This window comes from Gavialis gangeticus, unplaced genomic scaffold, assembly GCF_001723915.1.
Source record: "Gavialis gangeticus isolate Ggan-Ray unplaced genomic scaffold, GavGan_comp1, whole genome shotgun sequence".
In the NCBI taxonomy this organism is placed as follows: domain Eukaryota; kingdom Metazoa; phylum Chordata; order Crocodylia; family Gavialidae; genus Gavialis; species Gavialis gangeticus.
In genome coordinates, this window is record NW_017729032.1 from 5,311,453 (window position 1) to 5,335,597 (window position 24,145).

Here is a 24,145-nt window from a genome sequence, read left to right on the forward strand (position 1 = left end):
CATAGTGCTTCAGCAAGCTCTGGGCCTGCTCCATCCTGGGGCACAGAGCATGGCAGCTCTGGCCCCAGCTCCAGGAGCTACTAACCTCTCCCACTGCCTATTTTTTTCACCACCTGCCACTGCCTTCCCACTGCAGCAGGAAGGGCAGGGCAGGGATGATGACAATGACAAATTTAAAATGTATACAATTTTCCATGTACAGAATCTAATTATTGGAGGGCCGTCTTAAATTCAGAGTCATCTTGGATTCAGGTAAATACAGTAATAATGACAGTTAGGAAAGATGCACCTGCAGGAGGATAAACTGAGTAAGACTTGGCTAAATTTCATTGAGGGTATTTGCTGTTCAGTGAGGGACCCTAACGAAACACTGTCCACCTTAGCAGTAATACGACAATAGATCCTGCCTGATGACAAAGCTATGGGCTTACCATTGGTAGGTGTCTGAGAGTCCCAACCTGTGGAAGAAAAAACATCATTGTAAGTAAAAGGGTCCATGCCTGCAGTGTGATCTAACAGCTGTTTAGTGCACAGGAATACACATGCTAGAAGAGGCAGCATTTAATACAAAAAGGGGAAGAAAGGAAACAAGCATGAACAAGAGCAAGAGTTTCTGAAATGCAAATTAATGCTTTGTGGGCAGTACTGAACACATGCTTCAATGTTTTACTGCAGCATGTCCCAATCACAGAAACACTTGGGCTTATACAGAAAGAGCCCCCATGTGCATCTGAGGGCAACAGAGAATTAACAAAATATTTGTGGGTTTTCTTCACATTTTCCGTGGAAGGAACCATAGGCTAGTGAGTCCATGCAGCTGCTGGTAAAATGGCCCTTGTGGTTTCATTAGTTTCTAGGTGTGGCTTTGTGCCAATTGTTATTTATTAATTGCGGCACTCAGTTTTCAAGGGAAAACAGGGTTTCTTCCAACTGCCAGCTGTGCAAACTCCCCCCAGGATCTGAGAGGGAAGCTGGGTTCAGAAAAGAGCTTTGCAGGCCAGATTACACCTCCATGACGCCTCCATAATCCCAGTGCATTCAAGGGTTTGCCCAGGCTCAGTTGACCAGAACGCTGTAAACAGGTCTATGAAGGATGCACCAGTGACCAGCAAAACTGGAATTAACTCCCTCCCAGTTACACCAGCTCTGCAGAAAGCACAGTTTAAAGCAGGGAAAAAATACTCTTTGTTCAGACAGTCTGACCATGAATGCTCACAAGGAAAAAAGCCACTGAGTAAGAAGATGTACTTCAAGCTCACTGGAGATATTCCATTTATTATTTTAAACATGTTCACTGCATCATGGACTCTTCTGCTTTGTAAAGTATATAGTCCTGATCTTTGTCTCAGCCTGAATGGAAATCTCCATTCTCCCCCTGCCCATACCCTTCAAGATTTTCATTGCTGGTCTTGGTTTACTATGGTGAAGTGGGTGGACTTCATTGTGCTTCTTTAAGTAGATGTGTTGTTTGCTGAAAACGTGACCCACTTAAATGGCGAATGCACTTGCAACATGTCATTCTTGTTAAGATGGGATCTCATCCATCCTCCAACAACACCGCCCACATGTGCCCAGCAGAAAGGGACAGGATAAATTATGGAAGGCTCATCTGAAAATGGAGACAAGATCTGGCCTAAACTATGTAAAGAGGATTTCTACCCCTGCAGAGTTGATGAACTGCAGGTTGATGGCCAGCATTGATACTCTGCCATTGTATCACTTTAGGCTTAATTGAAAACACCTTAGACTCATGCAGATTGCTAGAAGCCAACAGAACAAGGGTGCTCTCAAACAGCCCAGACACGGGACAAGCCAGTGGGGATTTCACTCTCAGTGAACCTGCCATCCCTTAGTATAGTACCATCCTTTGGCAAATGGCAGCACTGAGCTAACATCTGGATTAGCAAAGTCCACAGCTGTAACTCATTGTGGTGCAGCTTCTCAGGGCTCGATAACATCGTGAAAAAACACCCAGGTCCTGGCTGCACTATGACTTCCACCTTTGCTACTACCAGCGGTGAAATCCAGCTGGTTAGTGGAGAGGGTCTCAAAGAGAAATCCAACCGAGGAGACCCAAGCACAGATGGCTTTTCTAGAGCCCTGAAGCATATTTACATCCAAAGCAAGTCACCATTTGGGATACAGCAACTGTTTGCTTAATGGATAAATAAAGATTTGAAAGCCAATAAACACAGCCTTATAAAGCAGCATCTATTGTTTGGGCATCTGCCCTTCTCCCCCACCACACTAATGGTTGCCAACACCCTCCCTCATAGGCTGTTCTGCTACTTCTGTCAGTCTCCATACCTCTGTAAGCGTGACTGTAGGAAATGCAGTCGCTCTTCCCTCAGGCTGCCTCCACATAGCTCCCCTACTCCTGGTACCAGAAGATCAACAGCTGCAACCTTGGGAAGAAGAAAACCATAAGTGGTTGGTCAGGCTGGGGTAGCTATGGAGTCCAAGAAAGGTGTTCTGGGAGGAGAAATTAATTTATATTTATTAAACTAATTAATGCTTTAATGATGGAGCCAAGACAATGATAATATAGCCTGCTGGCACTTGGATACTGCACAAATAGTTGGACTGGCACCAATATAACTGATGACAAGAGTTTAGATGATAAATACCAGAAACTGAATCTCAGAGTGACACTTCCATATGGACTGTTGGAAGCATGGGTTGGACAAAGACCTCTGGACTGAAAACCATCAGCCTCTGCTGCCCGCTCTATAAGAACTGTCTCTGATAGCCAAAGGTTTGAGCAGAAGGAAACCTCTGTACACAGCTATTATAGGGATACAAAGAACCACCGTGAGGGTATGGACATACATTGCCTTTGCACTGGTGTCAGTGTGGAGCAGACATGCAAAATGAAGCCCCACGCCAGTGTAAGTCGCTCCACTCCAGGTAAAATTATCCCCCGGAAGATTAGGAATCACAACCCACTAGTCTAAATTACCCCAGAATACCAGTTGTATGTCCACAGCTCTAGCTGATTTCATCCCAAAAGTATAACCTGCTGCTCAAAACAAGCTACAGGGTTGTATTACAGGTGGCTACCTCCAAAGATGGGCATGTGTTGAATTTTAGCTGATTTTTTAAAATGCAATCTTCGTATTTTCCCAAGCAGGAAGCAACTGCGACCACCTGAAACATGAGACACTGCTCCTGCCTTTGTTTCAAGGTAATTTGCATCATCACAGAGCCTCGCCAGAAGTGAGAGACTCCACACCAGCTATGAACTGACTGCCCAGAGGAGTTTTCCATCTATTGTCTCCTCTGTGAAATCCTATGAAATATGAACTTTCATTTCTACCCAGGAGAACTTTTACAATCTTTTCTCCAATGCCTGATGAAGGGTGTTTGTGCTCAAAAGCTTGCATTTAAAGATTTCTTTTTTTTGCAAAAATCTTGTTGGTCTAATAAAAGATATCATCTCTACTACGAGTCTGGATTGCTTTCACCCTGGATTTCAGCACTTAACATTCATTGGCAAGCACAGTTATACTGATATAAATGTGACACATGCTTACACCCTAAGAAAATACAGGCAATGAAGTCCCCTTCCTCTCTCCTTCGAGGTGGTCTGGACTCTCCAATCCAGGCACTAAGACAGCTACTCAAGCTTCCTCTGTTGAGTCTAGGATACTACATGTGTAAACACATGCGTGCTCCAGAAGAGTCTCTCCAGCCATGACTGTTTACGGGAGTGGTGACTGCTTCACTTAGTTACTTCAAACTTGAATGCATCTGGAGGAGGGGTGGGGTCACTTGATCTGGAAGCCATCTGCCAGCTTGGGTAAGAAATACCAGGTCAAAGCAGAACCGAAAGAGGACACCTTTGTCCTGAATTAGGAGCCTCTGCACCAAAACAACAAACGGTGGGGACTGAAATGGCCCGAGTTATTTTGGTGCAGGTGTCTGAGCTGGCAAATCCTAAGCAAAAAAAAAGACCCAAGAGCAATCTCTGGTGAGTCAGGCAAACACAGGCAGGTAGACAGCTGCATAACTTCATAACACCTGAGGAATTCCTATAGACCAACATCCTCCATGGTCTTTAGGCACCTAACTCCTATGGAAATCAACACAGGTGGTGTGGTTTCTTCCCTCCTTGCTCAGGGTTATGCTTTGTCCAAGGAGTCCCTAGGTCCTGAGCTTTCCAGGCAGTCAGGTCCTCAAAGTTAATTTAAGGTGTCCAACCCCCACTAATATCAGGGATAGCCAGCATGGGTTTGTTGCAGGTAGGTCTTGCTTGACCAATCTCATTTCCTTTTATGACCAGGTGACCTATCACCTGGACAAGGGGGAAGAGATTGATGTTGTATATCTTGACTTCAAAAAAGCCTTCAGTCTAGTACCCCATGATCACCTCTTGGCAAAACTGGCTAACTGCGGCCTTGACCTCATCATGATCTGCTGGCTGGGGAATTGGCTCCGTGGTAGGACCCAGAGGGTGGTGGTTGACAGAAGTCAATTGTGGTGTGCGGTCACCAGTGGGGTCCCTCAGGGCTCTGTCCTAGGGCCTATACTTTTTAACATCTTCATTAATGATGTAGACACTGGTGTCAGAAATGGGCTGGCCAAGTTTGCTGACGATATCAAACTCTGGGGTAAAGCATCCACACCCGAGGACAGGAGGGTGATCCAGGCAGATCTTGACAGGCTCAAGAAATGGGTGGACGAGAGCCTGATGGTGTTCAACACCAAAAAATGCAAGGTTCTCCACCTTGGGAGGAAAAACCTGCAGCATGCTTATAGGCTCGGTAGTGCTACACTGGTTAGCACAACAGATGAAAGGGACTTGGGGGTCATGGTTGACTGCAAGATGAACACGAGCCTTCAATGTGATGCTGTGGCTAGTAAAGCAAGCAAAACGCTGGCTTGCATCCATAGATGCTTCTCAAGGAAATCCCGGGACATCATTCTCCTGTTGTACTTGGCCTTGGTGAGGCCACACCTGGAGTACTGCATCTAGTTTTGGGCTCCACAATTCAAAAAGGATGTGGAGAAGCTTGAGAGGGTGCAGAGGAGAGCCACGCGCATGATCAGAGGTCAGGAAAACAGACCTTATGATGAGAGGTTGAGAGCCATGGGACGCTTCAGCCTAGAAAAGTGCAGGTGGCCACCTATAAATTTATCAGGGGTGTTCATCGGGATCTGGGGGAACGTCTGTTCACCAGAGCGCCCCAAGGGATGACAAGATTGAACGGTCACAAACTCCGCCGCGACTGATTCAGGCTGGACAAAAGGAAGAACTTCACTGTCTGAGCCGCCAAGGTTTGGAACAGACTGCTGCCGGAGGCGGTTCAAGCACCCACTCTGAACACCTTCAAGACACATTTGGATGCTTGCTTATCTTGCTGGGATCCTATGATCCCTGCTGACTTCTTGCCCCTGGGGCAGGGGGCTGGACTTGATGATCCTCTGGGGTCCCTTCCAGCCCAAATGTCTATGAAATCTATGAAATCAATGATCTAAGAAATATGAGTTGGCCACCGAAATACTTTTGAGAACCTGGGCCTGAGTCCCAGGAGTCACAGAGCCTGGGAATCCCATACAGAAAAAAGTGTTTCAAAAGGAGGAGCCTTTTCTGTTTCCATTTGCTGAGAGGAGATGGAGACACAAATTGGTCTTCTGTTTCTGGAAGGGAAGAGAATGGATCTTCTCAGGCCATGGGACTCTATGGGCCTTTGCTGTCATTCACGAAACATTTTAGAAAACAGAATAAATACAAGTTGTTTACATTTAAAATGCATACTATAGGTAATAATGTTAAATGCATATTACATTTAAATATTATGCACATTTAATGTTAAAAATATTATTTAAAAAATACAATTTAACATTTGACTTTTCCTTAGAAACAAGGTCTGTCACAAACCCATCTTAAAAGACCATAAAAGGGAAAATAAAATAAATGGCTGCTTTCCAAAAATACGCTGCATCCATTCTTCTTCTGTTTAATCCTAATATGTTCTGTTTTGGGCACCTTGGAAGGAAGATAATAGCCTGGACTGGATGTCCCCTAGAACAGCTGACAGACATGTCACTACCTGCTCCCTAACTGGTAGCTCTAATGAATCATAGAAAGGGTTGGAAGGGACCTCAGGAGGTCATCTAGTGATTCTAGTCCAACCCTGCTACTCAAAGCAGGACCATCCCCAACTACATCATCCCACTCAAGGCTTTGTCTAACCAGACCTTAAAAATCTCCAAGGATGGAGATTCTACAATTTCTCTGGGTAGCTGCTCCAGCGCTTTACTACCCTCCAAATGAGAAAGCTTTTCCTAGTATCTAACCTAAATTTCCCTTGCTCCTTGTTCTGCCCCCACTGAGAACAACTCCATCCTCCTTGGAACCCCCCTGCAGGTAGCTGAAGGCTGCTATTAAATCCCTTCTGTCTTCTCTTCTCCAGATTAAATAAACCCAGTTCCCTCAGCAACTCCTCACATGTAACGTGCCCCAGCCCCCTAACCATTTTAGTTGCCCTTCGCTGGACTCTCTCCAATTTCTTCACATCCCTTCTGTAGTGGGGGGCCCAAAACTGGACACAAGGACTCCAAATGTGGCCTCACCAGTGCCAAACAGAGGGGAAGAGTCACATCCCACAATTTGCTGGCAATGCAGCCCAGTATGCCATTAGTCTCCTCTGCAACAAGGGCACACTGTTGGCTCAGATTCATCTTATTGTTCACTGCAACTCCCAGGTCCTTTTCAGCAAAAAGGTTGTGCACTCCGAGATTGGCAAAGGGAGGACAAATGACTGTATTAGATGGCGATGTGCATGAACTTACTGTGTGCTGAGGTCCATCATCATTATCTCGCATGTAGAAAGGTTTGAGATCATATGGATAGTCAATCACAAACACAGGAACTTCACCACAGTGCGTCACCAGGTACTTCTCATGCTCGGTTTGGAGATCTTGGCCCCACTGTAAAGACACATAAGAAAGAGAGGTTGGATCCTACCCAGCTGCAGTACGTGGCCCAGAACAGGGAATGTACTGGTAAAGAAAACCAGTTTCACAGACTTCAAAGCCCAAAGGAACCATTAGGATCACCTACTCTGACCTCCTGCATGACACACCCAGAGAATAGTGAAGCAACTAGAATAAACTTTCATGTTGCCTAAGGAAACAGCAAACCAAGCCAATTTTAGCTTTCCCTTAAGGGGTAGAGAAAGTGACTTTATCTAGTTGCTTGCCTTTCTGGATGTGCCGCAGCTCTCCCATATGTACACTACCTCTGGCAGCTTCCGGCTTAGCAAAACACAGTCTTGCCTGCAAAAGACCATGCCTAGTGTCTGCATCCTGCACAGTAGGAAAATGGGAAGTGCTGGGGGTGGGATTATTGGTGTGATAAGTAGTTATGTCTGGATATAGGATTTACAGTTCTGAGTCTACTGATGCAGAGATAAATTATCCTGCTGATCTTGGCAAGTCTGTCTGGAAGGCAGGTCCAACTAGATTTACCTTCAAAGCAGCAGACTGAAGGCCATTAAGGCTAATGACTATGTATGAGACTGGAAACGGGGACTCAGGCAGGGACACCATCTAACAAAGCAGGAATGAAGCAGAAGGCTCAGGAAGATGAACACCGCAGCTTTAGGAACTCTAAAAAGGTGGTGGTCAGAGATCTGGGCCACAGGTTGGACTGTCCAACAGAGCTCTGTCATTTACCCTGTGGTGCTGCCTGTCGGTCTCAAGCCCAATATGCATGAGATCGGCTCCGTGTGCTTCATTCAGGGCTGGTCTGGATTGGGCCCACAGCCCAGGTCCCACTATGTGCAGCATGCACCTTAAACCAACCCTGCTGGCTACACGCAACACACAGGGCCAGGGCTGGCATGCACTAAATGCAGCACACAGGACTGAAGCCAACACACTTGCTGTGCGGCTGGTCTAGGGCACACGTGGTATGTAGCGTCCATACTGGACTGGCCCTGTGCGCCAGCTCCAGTGTGTAGGGTTGGTCTGTGGGTGCAATCTGGCTTGTAGACTGGTCCCACACCCCTTATCTGGGCTGGACGAGCTTGATAAACCTGCCCTGAAGCGTGTAAACTTCTCTCTCTAGGACTACAATAATCTTTTGGAAGAACAAAGCCTCCTGTTATCTACACCTAGGTAAGATTTTATTTAGATTCAGTGTCACCATGTTATTCTTAGTTAAACCCTGAGCACCACCTAAATAATCTCATTTCCCAATTAGATCATGGGTTGGCAACATTTTCCAATGGCAGAAGGAAAGGCCCAGCTCAGATCTGAGACAGGTTAGCACTAGGACCTGGCCACTGCTGCTTCTCCCTGCCACCCAGCTGTGGCAGGGCACAGACAAAAACCCCTGGCCATGATGCTCCGTGGCTCCATGGGCCATAGGTTGCTGACCCCTGGATTGGATAACCACATCACCCAGGCATGCCCAGTCATAGGAAGGGACATTTCTTTCTCCAAGTCAGATGCAACCTTCTCCCCTAAGCCACTAACCCCAGCTGTCCACCCTTCATCCTAATAAAACATTCCCCATAAATTACTCTACACTTCACCTTTCAAGCTACCATGGCAATAGCACCTGGTTGGCAACACCACACAAGGACTGTCCCACCTTGCGTGGAAGACACTCTGCTACAGTATCAGAAAGAGGGAAGGGAGGTTTGTCTGCATGCACAGCTCCCAGGTGCTGGGATGCAGGAGGGGCTCTCTCCCAGGGGACACGACCACCTACCTCTGGTTTGAAAGTGAAAGTCTGAGGTGCTCGCTTTAAAATTTCCACTGCTTCAGTGTAGGAAAGTCTGTAAGAGGAAAACAGGTCTCTAAGGAAGCAAGTGAAAACAACATGACAGTCCCTTGCTAAGGGCTGTAGTGGAAAACTGAAGGGAAACTGTCCACAGACCCACTACTTTATGATCCTGGATTTCTCAAGTAAAACAAACTCAAGCATGGTGAACACCTTGGATGGCAAGGAAACCCCTGAGTGTTATAGGAAGTGATGCTAGCAGTTCAACAGATGGCAGCTTTCCCCTGACTCAGCCAAATTACTAAAGCTCCAGCCTGATACTACTTAGTGCCATAACTTACACAATGCCTTAATGTTTTAAATACCAGGATTGAGGACTCTGGGGTATAGGATGTAGCTGTGTTTGTCTAAGGACACAGACAGGCAAGGTTCTTTGGGTAAATTTGATATCTTTTATTAAACCAACTAAAATAGTTGGAAACATTATTTGCAAGCTTTCGGGTACAAACATGCTTCGTCAGGCTACCAACTACAGACACTTCTTCAGCCTGATGAAGGATGTTTGTACCCGAAAGCTTGCAAAGAAGAATTTTTTAGGGGTGTACCGATACATCAGTCCCATATCAGACTGGCACTGATGTAAGGAAAAACACGCCTTTGGCAATAGCCTTTTTTTGGTTGATGTGGCCAATAATGTCACCGTTAAATGTCCTGTGCATGGGAGCAACCGCAGCACAGCCTGGCAGCATGGAGAGCAGCCAGGTCTGGCTGGTAAGTCTGTTGTGAGGGAAGGGGCACTGGCAGATAGAGGCCCCAGCAGTGAGGGGAGCGGGGCTGGGGCAGGTGCTGCACAGCAGGGCAGGGTGTGAGAAGAGCCACGAGCAGCTCATTCAGGGTCACAAGCAGGGGATGGAGGCTACTGTCGCTGTACGCATCCTGGCAGGGCATGGAGAGGTCTGTGCCCCTGGATCTGCGTCTGGGGTGAAGGCAGGCTGCTGCTGCGGGTGGCAATGGGCTCTTCCTGGCAGGGGGCTGGGCTGTGCTTGGGTCGGGCAGTGCCAGTGCTGGGAGGGGGGCTACAGTGAATTTTGGGATGGCTGCAGCACTCGTCCCCCATAGGCCCTCTCCCAGCGCCACCACCCACCCTAAGTGCAGCCCGGCCCAGCCCCCTGCCAAGAAGAGCTCGGCACTGCCCCAGCCTGCAGAGGCAGCCCACTCTCTGGGTGGCGGGGTTGGTGTGTGTGGTGGAGTGTGTGCATGTAGTAGTGAGCAGGGTTCCCCCCCAGAGGTGCACGGGTGTGTGCATCTGGGGGTGCGTGTGGGGAGGGGAGAGGTGGGGTATGCATGGGAACTCCCCTGTGTCCGCCCCCCTGAGCCAGTCAGCATCCGTCCCCACCCAGCAACAACCCAGGGCCTGCACACCTCCCTGCCACTGCCAGCAGTGTGCAGCCCCAGCACTCCCCGTGCCCGTGCTGGAGGGGATTAGCCAGACTCCAAGCACAGCCCCACCCTGGCCTGCCCCTGCTTCACACCATCTGCCCGTGGTGCATCCTGCTGCACCCAGGGCCTGCAGTGGGGCTGGGGCGGCTCTGCAGCTGGACAGATTCCGGCCACTGCCGTCGCTGCTGGCCCCAGCCCCCAGTAGGGACCCACGTTGCACAGCCTTAACTCTGCAGGCCCCATGCCTGCTCTGGGCTCACCCACCCAGGCTTAGCAGCGGTGGTGCAGAACAGAAGCTGTTGCTTAGCATGGGGTAAAAGAGGCCCTACTCTCTTGCTGCTGCCAGCCATTCCTGCTGCAGCTGCCCAGAGCCTACGCTGGGCTGCCCTGGATCTGCTCCATGCTTTGCCCGCTGGGCAGCCCAGAGGCGGCAATGACAGCAGCGCAGATGCTGGGCAGCCCAGCGCAAGCTCTGGGCAGCTGCAGCAGGAATGGCTGGCAGTGGTGAGGGGAAGGGGCCGCTTTTCTCCCATGTTGAGCAACAGCATGTCCCACACTGCTGCTGCTGAGCCTGGGTGGGCGAGCCCAGAGCAGGTGTGGGACACACAGGGTTGGGACTGTGCAGCATGGTTCCCTACCAGTACTGAGGGGCTGGAGCCAGCAGCAGTGGCAGCTGGAAGGACCCACTTCCACCTGGGCTGCCTAGAAAGGCAGTGCATCTGTGAAGCCCCCCCAGCCCTGCTGTGTGCCCAGGGGGTGGCAGGACGGGTCACGGCTGGACTGTGCCTGGGCCAGGTGGCACCAAGGGACCCGCCACAGGCCGGACAAAGACCTGCTGCAGGCTGGGCTGTATTTTGCCCAGCCCTGGTCTAAAAGGACAGTCCAGGCTGAGAAGAGCTGAAAAGCTGCATTTACACTGTAAGAATCAGACAACTTGTTTCCATTAACATTTTCCTGCTCAAAAACACCAGCTCCGGGACTAGTTACACCAGAATAAATAAGTAAATTAAGAGCCAAGCACAGTCAGTGCAGTGGAGAATCTGATCTAGAGAAGTCTTTGCAACCCACAAAAACATAGCTGGAAACCAAAACCAAATGAAAAGCTGCTTAATGATGCATTTTTCACATACCAGGCTGTAATCACAGAGACACAAAATATCCTGGTACCACTAATTAAACCTCTCTGTATCACTGATGCAGACCAATTGCAGGCCTGGCTTCCTAAAGAACTTCGCATCCAAGTCTTTTACACCCATCTACATTAACAAGGATTCAATAATGCACTGAAATGTACTGGAATAAATGGCTCAGGGAAGAATATGTTGTTCTATGCACTGAGTTTATTGCACCTCCACAGCAAGCCAGCTGGAATCTCACTTGTGCTAAGTGAAGCCCTATGAAGTGCTCTGGCAGGGTGGAACGGGATCAGCTGAGGTATCTAACAGGTGGCATTAAACCTGGCTCAAAGCGTGTTAGGCACTTCAGACAAGCAACAGTAGGTTAAGACTTAACCAGAGTGTTTCCAGTTTAGAAAGACAAAAAACAAAGGGGAAGAGAAGCAGATGCAGAGGAAGCAGTGGTCAGGGATGCTATAACTGTTCATGGGCAAATGGCTCTGGTTAAACAGAGATGGGGAATCTCAGCTAGTGTATTTAAAGCCACTGACTGGTTGGAAAAGGGGAAAAAGGAAAAATATATAAAAGGGTGCTAAAGCAGCAGCAGCATGCGATATGTCTTTGGTCAAAAAAAAATGGTACTTACGTTAGAAATTTGTTCTTCAGCATTCGTTCCAATCTGCCCTTCATTAAAACAAGCAAACCACAATGAGAAACTCCTCTTAATGGCTAGCACAAGGCAGCACAGTAAGAAGCCTGTCCACTGCCGACGCTGACTTTCTGACAAGAGGACTGCCGTTTTTTCTGTCATGTCTGTTACCTTTTGGGCAGGAGCTATGTATTTATAAAAAAACTCGACTTCGTGAGGACATCTGGAAAGCACTGTGCTTGTGGCGGTCTTGAAAAGATCCTCTATAACCTGAGAGAAAAAACAGAACAGCAGGAAAACTGAGGTCACTTATGCATCCCCAGGCTATAAATAAAACATGCTAAATGCAGGCCAAAGGGGTCTTGTTGTTGGACAATCAAAGGAGGACACCAGCTTGTTCCTGCTCTCCACTAATAGGCTTCCCCTCTAAGTGAAGAAGCAGGGGCTGCTCTTAATGAGAGGCTGTGGGTTTGATCCTTGCTGATGATCTGATGTTCTGAAGTCAGATATTTGCAATGAAAGATACGTGTCTAAAAAACTCAAACAGCAGCAAAGGACACCGGTGAACAAAAGTGATTACTGCCAACACCGGCCTGTTCCTGCTTGCCCTGGAATAACCAGTCCTTTTCTGGCATTAGAGATGACAGAATAAAGGAGAAGAGGATAAATCTGTGGGGAACTAAGCCAACCTGATCACCAGGGATCCTGGTTCTCTCTCATAAAAACAATCCCCAATTTTTAGATTAAAAAAAGTAACCCAAAATCCACATTTTTCCGTGATTAAAATGAAACGCCACTAATTATATCTATCTATCTATCTATTAGTGGCATTTCATTTTAATATAGATAAGTATATAGTGGCATCTCATTTTAATCACAGAAAAATGTGCATTTTGGGTTACTTTTTTAATGATGAAATGCCACTAATATATGTATCTATCTTAGATATAGATATATATAGTAGCATTTCATTTTAATCACAGAAAAACAGGTTACTTTTTTAAATCCGAAAATTGGGGATTTTTTTTATCAGAGAAAACCAGGATCCCTGCTGATCATCAACGAGGCTCTGCATTGCAAGAACAAGGGCAAAGGAAGCACACCAGGAATGAGATGGGGCTGGGGCTTTTCTACCCAGGGACACAAGTAAATCCGAACTTTTCAAAGGGGAGGTTTTACATCCATGTGAGGACTCATAGATTCACAGATGTCGGGTCGGAAGGGACCTAAGTAGATCATCAAGTCCGACCCCCTGCTCTGGGCAGGAGAGAATACTGGGCTCATATGACCCCAGCCAGGTAATTGTTAAGCCTCCTCTTAAAGCCCCCCCCCCCCAGGGTAGGAGCCAGCACCACTTCTCTTGGAAGTTGGTTCCAGATCCTAGCTGCCCTGACCGTGAAATAGGATACACTTATTCTGAATAAAAGTGGCCTTCACTTTGAGTTCCTGCTAAATCAAAATTGAGGACACTTTCATTCAGAATAAGTGTGTTCACACAGAGTTTGAATGCAGTCTGACCACTCCACATTTAAAGTGATCTCAGGCTAACATTCCTGGGTGGGTTTGTGTACAAGCGCTGCGGGGACTCGCAAGGTGACCTTCTTGCTGGTCTGCTGAACCCACGGCATATCCATATCAGGATGGTCTCATCGTACTCCCTTCTCTGTCTGCATGCATCTGTTATTCTGGTCTTAAACACAGAACTGAAGCTGAGACACAGAGCAGCTTTTTGTTGCTGGTTTGTACTACACCTGGCACTATGGGGTCTTGATTAGGGCCCCAAGGCACTATAGTAATATGCATAAGGAATCCCAAAAAGTAGAGACAGCACTTAAAGGCCCTATAATAAAACAAAATGACAGTCACTTTGCTGAAGAGCTTACAGCCTGAATGATGGAGGGCAGAAGAAAGGAACCATAATTATTTCTATTGTATAGATAATGAATTGAGGCTGCAGAAGACTCAAGAGTTGTGACACAGTACCAGAGTGTGGGTAAGCCATGAATCTACCAGTTCCTTCCAGATCAGTGGTTACAATCTGCCTAACCCAGAACCTGACAGGCTACATGTGGTGGCTTGTCCTCTGGATAAGGGAGATCCAGTCAGTATAGTACACAGGCAGTCCTTATGACACAACCGGTTCCTGAAAACCTGTCTTCAGTCGAAACGTTGTAACTCAGAACCAATTTTCTCATAAGAAACAGTGTTATAAATGGGGGATTAGTTCCTGAACCCTATTTTCACCAAAAATACCCCAGAATTTTGTACTCCATCAATTATAGATGAGTAATATAGCTACATTAATGTATTTATATTGTATACAGCAATCATACTGATTTGGAAGGACTTCTTTGAGGTGACTTTGCTGCACTTTTTGAAGGGCTCTTGGTTGGACTTTTTGAAGGGTTCTTGGCTGGAGTCTTCACAGGAGTCTTGGCTGCAGGTTTTTCTGGAGTCTGGTCTGCTTTCTTAAAGAAAGTGTCCAAGGAAGTTTGGACAGACTTTCTCCAGGGAGATGGGCGATGCAGCGAACTTGTTTGCTGGCATAGGGTTGCATCAGATCAAATGTTGTAAAGTTGAAACTAATGTCAGAAAGTTGAAAGAGGGCGTCAATGTATAAAGGTTTTAAGTGCAAAACGTTGTAACTCAAAATGTTGCAAGTCAAGGACTGCTTGTGCTTGGATTTTCAAAAAAGCTTTACACAAGGGTCCTCACCAAAGGCTCTTGAGGAAGCGAAGCTACCTTGGGATTAAGGGAGGACAAGCAAAAACTAGAGAAAATCAATATGTGGCTCAGAGAGGAAATACAGAGTAGGACATTTTTTAGGAGAGAAGATCAACAGTAGGGTCCCATGGGGATCTATGCTGGGACCCGTGTTGTTCAACATACTCATAAATGATGTGGAAAAGTGAACAGGCAAGGTCTACAGATGAAATACAGTTATTTATCATGTCTTGTAACACAAAGACTAGGAGGCAGTGTCCAATGAAATGATCAGGCTGCAGCCTGTTCAACTAGTTTCAACTTTACAATGTTTGATCTGATGCAACGCCATGCCAGCGAACAAGTTTGCTGCATTGCCCATCTCCCTGGAGAACATCTGTCCAAACTTCCTTGGACACTTTCTTTAAGAAAGCAGACCTCTCTGTCTAAGGTTTATAACAAACCAAAGGCTGTTTTTGTCTTTTTCGCAGAGCATAAATAACCTGTGCAACTCCCTACCACAGGATATTATGGAGGACAACAGTATAACTGGGTTCAAAAGGAACCCAGCCAAATTTATGGAGAGGCCCACTGGGGGCTGTTAAACACAATGGTTAGGGATGTAACTGTGAGTGTCTGACAGGCTGGAATATTACACATGCCCTGTCTCTTGTACTCTTCATCTAAAGCATCCGCTACTTGATACTGTTAGAGGTAGGATATAGAATGAGGTGGACTGACCCTGAATGGCAGCTTTTATATTCTCATGTTATGCCCACTTCAATTTCCTCACAAACCCTTAACTGGGAGCCAGCTCAGCTAAAGTCTATTACGGGTAAAAACACTGGGTTGATGATGTAGCACAGACTATGATACTACTGCATGTGGATACAAAGCATTATTGTAATGAGTACACAAATATCGAGCACATTAAAAGCCTGGGTTTCTTCCTGTAGGACAGTGACTCTCAACTGGATGCTTTGCGATCCTTTCAAGGGTGATGTGATGCAGGGTGCCACAAAATGTCAGCACTGTTAGGTTTACAAACGTGATTCACAAAATAAACTGAAAGATTTCAAACAAATTCATGGTTGTGGCCTTCCTGAGCCCTCTGAAGCAGAAAGAAACTGCTCTATTCTTTTTCCAGGCTAAAAAAAAAAAAAAAGAGTGGAAATGGAAAGCTAGCATTTTCCAAGGGGCACCTCAAACCTACCCAGCGGTACCACAAGTCAAAAAAGGTAGAAAACCATGGCTGTACAACCAATTCAGCAATGAGTAACCAAACAGCTGGCTTCGAACCGGCTTCAAAATAGCTAGGAAAAGACTTATACAGATTAAATTAGAAAAGTTCCCAGCAGCTTATTTAGTTTTACTCAAGCAGAGATGAAAGGGTTTTTCAGTAAACTTCATCTTTCTAGAAAATGAAAGTATTGGCTGGTTTTAGAAAATTATGTCTTTTGTTTAATTAGCACTAATTTTTGTTTTGCTTTGTGATACAGTAACAATTAGGATCCCACAGCATTCAACACAAGTAGCTTCCCCTCGTGGAAAAAAAGTGGGTGGTATAGGAAAAATAAACTGAGAAATATTTCCAGGTTCAAGGCCAAGGTTTTATTCTTTGCAATACTGAAAGAAATGTGGTTCATTTTGTGGTCTCCTCTTAATGGTAGAGGCATATAATGTCAAAAGTTTGCTACGTACTTTAAGGCAAAAGTCAAAGATCGCAATCTTGGCCCCAAAGAGGTTACAGGGGTAAATAGGCCACACAGTGGAAGGCTGGAAAACAGGATTAATCAAAAGTGAGCGGAGAAGCATAGCTAATATTACACGTTCCAGAGTTTAGCAGTCCTCCTAGAAGATGACTTGCAGAGAGGGAAAAAAAATGGGCCTGGTCCCTATTTTTGTTTCTTAATCTTAAGTCCAAAAGCTGTGTGGTTTGGGGGGAGGGGTGGGGACTTTCCCTTCTCTCTCATACATCATTTTTTTCACCCGCTTCTTTCTTTTGAAACTACAAAACATCACCGACAAAGACTGAACATCAGCCCAAAGAACAGCAGCTTGGCTGAGCTTGGCTTTCCCGAGTTTTCTGCAGAACTTCTCGGAGGTTTCCAATAGGGATTCTCTGCTCAGAGCTTCGCTGGGCACGCCTACACGAGACATTTATGGTGCAGTTGACTTAATTAACTGGACAGGAAACATCTGGATGCCTACACGTGCACCCTTATTAGGGCGCACAAAACTACTGAACTCCACAGCAGGGTAGTCTTGTAAAATGCTACAAGTACTACCCTGCTGCAGAGCTTTTTCATGTGCAGCAGTGTACATCTTGGTGCTTCAGTGCAGGGCTAGCAGGCAGCCCTGGTGCTGAAGCATAATCATGCCTCAGCCAGCCCTATCACTGAACATGGAGCCCTGTCCAAGCAGCCTTGTGCTGACAGGCTGACCCCCTGGGTCCCCTGCCAGGCTGGGCTGCTCCAAATGGGCTCCATGTGCTGTGCACAAAAAAGCCCCCAAAACAAAACTTCCTTTTCGTTCTAAAAGTGTGCCGGGGAGCAGAAAAACCAAATGTCCTGGATTTCCATATGGTCAGCCTAGCTCTTGAGGAGTGAGTGGCAAAAAGACAGTACCCCACTACCCTAACAGAGGGCAAGCTTCTGTGCGTCAGGCATTTTCCCGGATCTGATATTTCAATCCCCTTTGTGTGTGTACGTACGTATGCGCGCACGCACACACACACACACTTTCTCTCTCTCTCTAAGGCCTATGCATGACTATTCACAAACCTTCCTCTCCAGTGCATAAAGCCATAATTTTGAGAATTAGATTCCTAGAGAAAAGAGCTAGGCTCATTGCTGCATAGCATAACAAAACATTACATTCACAGTCCTGCATTAATATGTCGCAGATATACAATGTAATTCAGAACTGTCATGCAAAAACACCACCGGGGAAACTGAATTTGGTGTCCAAGTGAAGTTCAACATCTCAACACATCTGTACTGAAAATACGTGCTACTGCAAGGAACATCTGGTGAGAGACATCCTCTATGCAGTTTTTCACAGTGTTGAGAGCAACCTAGGTTTCAATTCCACCCCACAAAATTATATTAAAAGACCAGTTAGATTGCAAAGCCAAGCATTTTAAAATTAGGAAATACCAAAATGAGGTATAACACAGCAATCACGATTTGCCTCTGTGTAGATATGCACTATGATAGTCTTTGAGGATATCATCATACACTAGTTTGAAGAACTGGACTGCTGCCTCACTTATGGACCTGCTCTGTGGGTGCAACAAGACTGTTCAGAGATGGAGTCTCCTGTCTGTAGATACCATCTTATTCATTGCAGGGGATGGAAGGGCAATGTTGACTGAAGTGGGACAGGACGAAGAGAAAGAAGAGCACCTGTTAAGGCAGAATGGCACTGCCTAAAGAACAAGATTCTTGCCAAAGAGTTCCTGGGAGATGCTGGGCAAATCACTTACACTGAACTTCTCACCAGGCTTCACTAATTGCATGTTCTGCACTTTCTGATGTCCGGGGCTCTGATTTGCAGAAGTACTGAGCGCTTATGACTGCAACGAAGTCAGCAGGATATGTACTTTGAAGATTTGAAGCACTATGTAATGATAAGTCCTCGGAAAACTCCTAGATACTTCAAACTAGGTGGCCTTTTGGTTTATTTGTGCCTCAGTTTCCCATCTGTAAAAGAGAACTATGCTCTTAATAATGTTCTATAATACCACTGAGATGTTGCGAGAATCAATTTATGCTGGTGAAGCACTCAGAAACTGCAACAAAAAACCCACACAAAAAGCCTAGGAGGAAATGAATGATTCCGCCTTCTGAGCAGGATTTGAGTCGTGTGCGGTAAATAAAACCCAGCCCTACATTCTGGCTAACAAGTAAAGCAAAATATTGAGCAGCCGCTCATTAAGCAAGTCCCTTCTATCCTATGCACTGAATGAGGCAGGGGTCCTTTGAATAAAACATAGCCATATCTTCATATAATTAAAGATGGTATCATGATGTGTATACACAAGGGTGCTGAACGATGGTTAAACAGGCAGTCTTAACTCAGCCATAATAATATTCTTTTAATGCAGGAGTTCTTTGTATGTGGTATCCTGCACTTTTTAAGAAGCAAACTTAATAAAATAGAGATTGTATCAAGAGGCATCAGACAGGTCATTCACAGGGCTGAAGCACCACACAAGCTAGTGGTATAACTGGTAGTCCCAGTTTGTGTTCTGCCCACCTCCAGTGCTGGTACAGAGAGGATGGACACTTTGACAGAGGGACCACAGATATCTGCTGCTGGATGATGGATGGTGAAACTTGGGGGTACTGAGTTCCAGTCCAGGAAGGAGAGAGGAAGATGTCCTTATCATAGAATATTAGGGTTGGAAGGGACCTCAGGAGGTCATCTAGTCCAACCACCCCGCTCAAAGCAGGACCATCTCAAACCATATCACCCAGCGAAGGCTTTGGCTAGGTGGGTCTTAAAAACCTCCAAGGATGAAGATTCACCACCTCTCTGGGTAACCTGTTCCAGTGCTTCACCACTCTCCTAGTGAGAGAGCTTTTCTTAACATCTAACCTCAACTTCTCTTGCTGCAACTTGAGACCACTGCTCCTTGTCCTGTCATCTGCCACCACTGAGAACAGTCCAGCTCCATCCTCTTTGCAACCCTCCTTCAGGGAGTTGAAGGCTACTGTTAAATCCCCCCTAGTCTTCTCTTCTCCAGACTAAATAAGACCAGTTTCCTCAGCTTCTCCCATACATCATGTGCCCCAGCCCCATCACCATTTTCATTGCCCTCTGCTGGCCACTCCAATTTGTCCTTATGGTCACTGTCTGCACATTTTCTGCCCGTCATGCTCCATCCATTCTACCCCTTTCCACTTCCATTTGCCTCACATAGCTAAGTCCCAATCTCTTCAGATTTCTCATCTACAGTCCTGCTCTCTTTCCTCACCCAATCCCAATCTCCTCCCCAACCAGTTCCTTAATCCACATAGTCCCAGCCTCCCTCCTCCAGTTCCTCATCTGATGTCAGTGCCCTTCCATTCCAGCCAGTCCCAGGCTCCATACCACAACCCCCAGGATTTTAACAGGAATGGCAACCACCCACTCTTGACATAAAGGCTCTATCCCTGCCAAATTTCAAGTCCCTGCTCCAAAGTATGAGAAAGAAGGATTCAAAGGAAAGGCGAGACCAAAACCTCCATACATTCCTTTTCCATGTTCTCAGAAACAACTGAGTCATTTGGGCTGAATCAGCAAAAAAGTTACAAGCAGCGGGAAGCTGCCTCTTATAATGGCAAGCGTTGGGCAATCTTAACACTAGACAATGACGCTACCAGCCCTTCGTAACATATTCCATTAATACCAGTAAGCGCTCTCTTAAAGAACCAAACATATTTGCTTCTAGAGAAAGTCGTTAAAAGGACCATGTTCCTTGCAATACAGTCACATACAGAGTCTATCTGGTGGTGTTGATACTGATTGTGTGTCAGGATTTGAGCCTGGGGTTGCCAGTCTCCAGGGTTTTTCAATGGGGTGCTCCTCAATGAGTGATGACCACCTGGATGACAATAATTAACAGATTGCCCTGCAAACAGAGATGTGATGGAGAGAGGGCATTTATGTCAATTATACAGAGAAGGCGAAACTTAACTGAGGCTTCAGAGAAGCTGTCAATTTTTTAATGGATTGCCCAATGATTTAAAGAAAAAGGAAAACGGAACTCTACTTCTTTAAAGACACAAATCACAAGAACGAAGGGTGTTGCAATCAAGATGCGATCTGTAGAACGCAGGGCTGCGATCGCAAAGAGAAGCTCTCTTAATAGTTAAGGATGGTGGCTGGAGACAGCCAGGGAGGGGAGGCCCCAGAGAAACTGGGATTTCACAAGACATTTGACAACCACAACCATTCTCAAAGCCCAGGAAAAAAGCGCTCTCCTCTCTATGCAGCACATTAGATCAGCTCATCTCTCACATGCCTCTCCAATGGCCATTCGTCTGATCAAAGATGCTTAACTGAAACCCACTGGGAGCCCATCCAACCAACTCCTGATTTATAACTGCAGGGTGCTGGGTAGTAAGGTAGTTGGGGGTGCATGTGAAGAGGGTGGAAGGGCAGGGGGCACAGTGGAGGAGACAGCCCCAAGAGTTCAGAGTTCGCATCTACCTGCATGATGTCCTGAAGGCTTTCTGTGAACGACACCTCAGCTTCAACCATGTAAAACTCTGCCAGGTGCCTGCGACTCTGTGAATTCTCAGCTCGAAACGTTGGCCCAAAGGTGAACACCTGGGTGAATGCCCTGGAAGGCAAAAAGGATCAAGACATGTTGTCAAAACAGAGTAAAACAAGAGATCGGTTTAGACGTGGAAACAGGATCATGCTCATCAAGCTCCACCTCTGATCCCATCTTTCTCCCGCCATCCCAGAACAGGTGCATGTTTCTGCCAACTGCATTAATAAATGTTGTTTATGCTGTTGTCGTTCTGCTTCAGGGTTGAATGCTCACAGGTGTGCGAGGTTGCTTGCCCCTCTCTGCTATTGATTCAGTCTGCCTGCAGTCTCACATGGGCAGCAGGTGGCTTTCATCACTGTTCCTAGCCATTTCCTGTGCAAATGGAAGCAAAAATTCAGTAGAAACGGCTCACCACATCACACAGCTGGGTATACACCAGATGTCAAAGTCACCCTACTATGCTACCACATCACAGGAGTCTGCTTTTCAGTGAATTTAATTGCTCGAGTGATACAAATGCCTCAAGCCCTTGGAAGCTGGCATACCAAGGGCTCCCTGCTACAGCTGACTGATGTTTCTGCAATAGTAAGGGGCTGGTAAAATCCTCCCTGTGTAGGTGTAACCCTCCTTTACATGATGTAGCTGTTTGTCTACCTTTAGAGGCTGGACCACATAAGACTGCAGCAGCCTTTGAGAGAAGAGCCCTGGCAACAGAGGCAACTGCTTTTAGATCCAAATGTCCCACATTCAATTCCCATTGCAGACAATGCACTGAGATTGTCGGAGATGTGGCCAAGGAGCACCCTATAATTATTTAGGCTATTTCTTCAATAGCTTTCCATGGAACCTGATTAATATATTCTCCCTCTCCACAGGTGTTCAAAGCTACATGCCTTAGCACTTAATCTAAGAGCCTTCCCATCTTTCTCTGCAGACATCCATCCTACCAGAAGGCAGTGCCTTACAGTGTTTTTGATGGGACGGTCACACTCACAGCAACAAGTCATGCACAGTGACCTCAGAACGGCCACGTGCAGTGGGGCCCTAGTACCTGAGCAACATCCAAAAACACAGGCCAACTGCTTGCTCGCCTTGTCTCCCACATGAGTGCAGCAGAGCAGAGCCATGACTGCGGACAGAGGAAGGCTCTCCTACAGGCAGCCTGGACCGAGATTAACTGAGCTCTCCCCATCCTCTTTAATCTTCCTTTATCTATAGTGGTGGGCCTTGGATAGGAAAACATGAACTCTTCCAAATCATAGAAAATTAGGGTTGGAAGGGACCTCAGGAGGTCATCTAATCCAACTCCCTGCTTATAGGACTGTCCCCATCTATATTATCCCACCCAAGGCTTCAAAACCTCCATGGATGGAAACCTAGCCACGTATTAAAAACCTCCAAGGATGGAGTGAGCTGATTGTCAGAGGACCTGTGCATGTAACTAAGTTTTGCTCAGCAGGGGCTGAAATGAAACAGGATGTCCAGCTTCCACATCCAAAGTTTCTGTTCATGGTGTTTCTAGTAAACAGAAACTTAAAATAAAGCTATAACCATTAAGATTGGTCAAAAGAAAATTTGGGGGGGTGGGGTGGGTCACAGGGCTGAAAATAAAGGAACATGGATGTTATTCCTCGGGGTCCCTTCCTTCCGTCCTTCAAACTGTTAGAGGTAATGAACAGTTACAGTTTAAGGAGACAGCAATTTTGGATTTGCCTACAATTATCAGGGTAAGACGAACATGAAAGGTTTGTTTCCTAGATCGCTGCTTTGGAGCCCTTCTCCAGCTCCTCTTTTCCCACTGCAACATGCAAACTACTTTATCTTCACTTTCAAAGCCTGGCCTGGCCCATTCCTGATCCTACTCATCTGTCATCCAGGATCAAGATGTAGACTCCCACCTCCATTTGGCCCAGTGCTAGCCTCCATTGGAAAAGTCTCACCACACACCTATGGTCTTTTGTCCATCCTACCTCGCCAGCCAGGGAGAAGTTCCTTTAGAAATGTCCCTAGAGTCGCTCGCTGTTGTCCTCAAATTCTTTGCCGTGACGCCTACAAAAAATGGCCATGTTCAGGCAGCCAGTGTACCACAACTATCACCCCTCCGCCAGACCAGTCTTGTTCCATTATTTCTGTGCATGCCCCCATTCATTTGTCAATGCCCTTCTGTTACTGTGTGTGAAACTGGCATTTTTAAGCCTTTGTGACCGAAACTGTGCTTTTTCGTTCTTTTGACATGTCTGTACAGCACCTAACACACTAAGGTCCTGGATTCAAGACAAATGCCACAGTGCCATAGGAAATCAAACAGCAGCAGAGCTATAGGTGCGCACAACAATCTTGAATAAACTGTGCTTTCACTGTCTCTCTGAAACATGCACACACATTTTTATTCCCCTGCTCACAGGGGCAGTTAAGTCAAGGGACATGGTCATGATGGGTGACCTAAACTACCCAGACATCTGCTGGGAAGAGCTGTCAGCCAGATCCGACCACTCATGTAGGTTCCTTGCTGAGATACAATACCTCCACCTAACCCAGGAGGTGCACAGTCCCACCATGGGAAATGCCTTGTTGGAGCTGGTCCTGGCCACAGGCCACGACCTGGTGAGGGGACTGCACGTGCTCGACCACCTGGGTGGTAGTGACCATTGCCTACTTAAATTTACCATCCAGTGCAGGGTGGCAAAGGCCTGCAGCCCTGGACTTCAGGAGGGAGGATTTCAATGAGGTAAGGAGACTAGTCAGGGAGGCACTGAGGTCCCGGAGGGGAGGGGAGTTGGGAGTCCAAGAAGAGTGGTCATTCTTTAAGGAGACGATCCTCCAAGCTCAAAGCGTGACAATCCCCACGCGGATCAAAGGGGGCAGGAGTGCTCAAGAGCCCCTAGGGCTTACCAAAAGCATCCATGAATGCCTCAAAGCCAAAAAGGAGGCATACACCCGATGGAAGGGAGGGGCCCTCACCAAGGAGGATTATACCTCCATTGCCCAAAATTGTAAGGGGGCAGTCAGGAAGGCCAAGGCAGAAATGGGACTGGGACTAGCAACCTGGATCAAAGATAACAAGAAGTCCTTTTTTAAATACATAGGGGGTAAAAAAAAGGTGCCAAATAATGTGGGGCCTCTGCAGGACATGCCTTGTAATCTGGTGGTCACTAGGGGAACTATAGGCCAGTTAGTCTTACCTCAATCCTGGGTACGCTTTTTGAGAGAATTACCCTGGCGCATGTCCATGAGGGGCC

At 46.6% G+C, this 24,145-nt stretch overlaps 1 protein-coding gene across 2 annotated transcripts in view; it reads right to left on the minus strand.

Annotated features, from left to right (window-relative positions):
- NARS2 (asparaginyl-tRNA synthetase 2, mitochondrial (putative)) overlaps window positions 1-24,145 on the minus strand; it is a 75,915-nt gene that overhangs the window by 9,046 nt on the left and 42,724 nt on the right. For both annotated transcript variants that reach the window (XM_019525089.1, XM_019525090.1), the window contains 7 exons: window positions 20,840-20,972; window positions 12,110-12,208; window positions 11,936-11,973; window positions 8,723-8,789; window positions 6,796-6,933; window positions 2,308-2,405; window positions 432-458 (listed from right to left, as the gene is read on the minus strand). In XM_019525089.1, coding sequence (XP_019380634.1) covers window positions 432-458; window positions 2,308-2,405; window positions 6,796-6,933; window positions 8,723-8,789; window positions 11,936-11,973; window positions 12,110-12,208; window positions 20,840-20,972 — 600 coding nt within the window. The remainder of the gene's footprint in view (window positions 1-431; window positions 459-2,307; window positions 2,406-6,795; window positions 6,934-8,722; window positions 8,790-11,935; window positions 11,974-12,109; window positions 12,209-20,839; window positions 20,973-24,145) is intronic.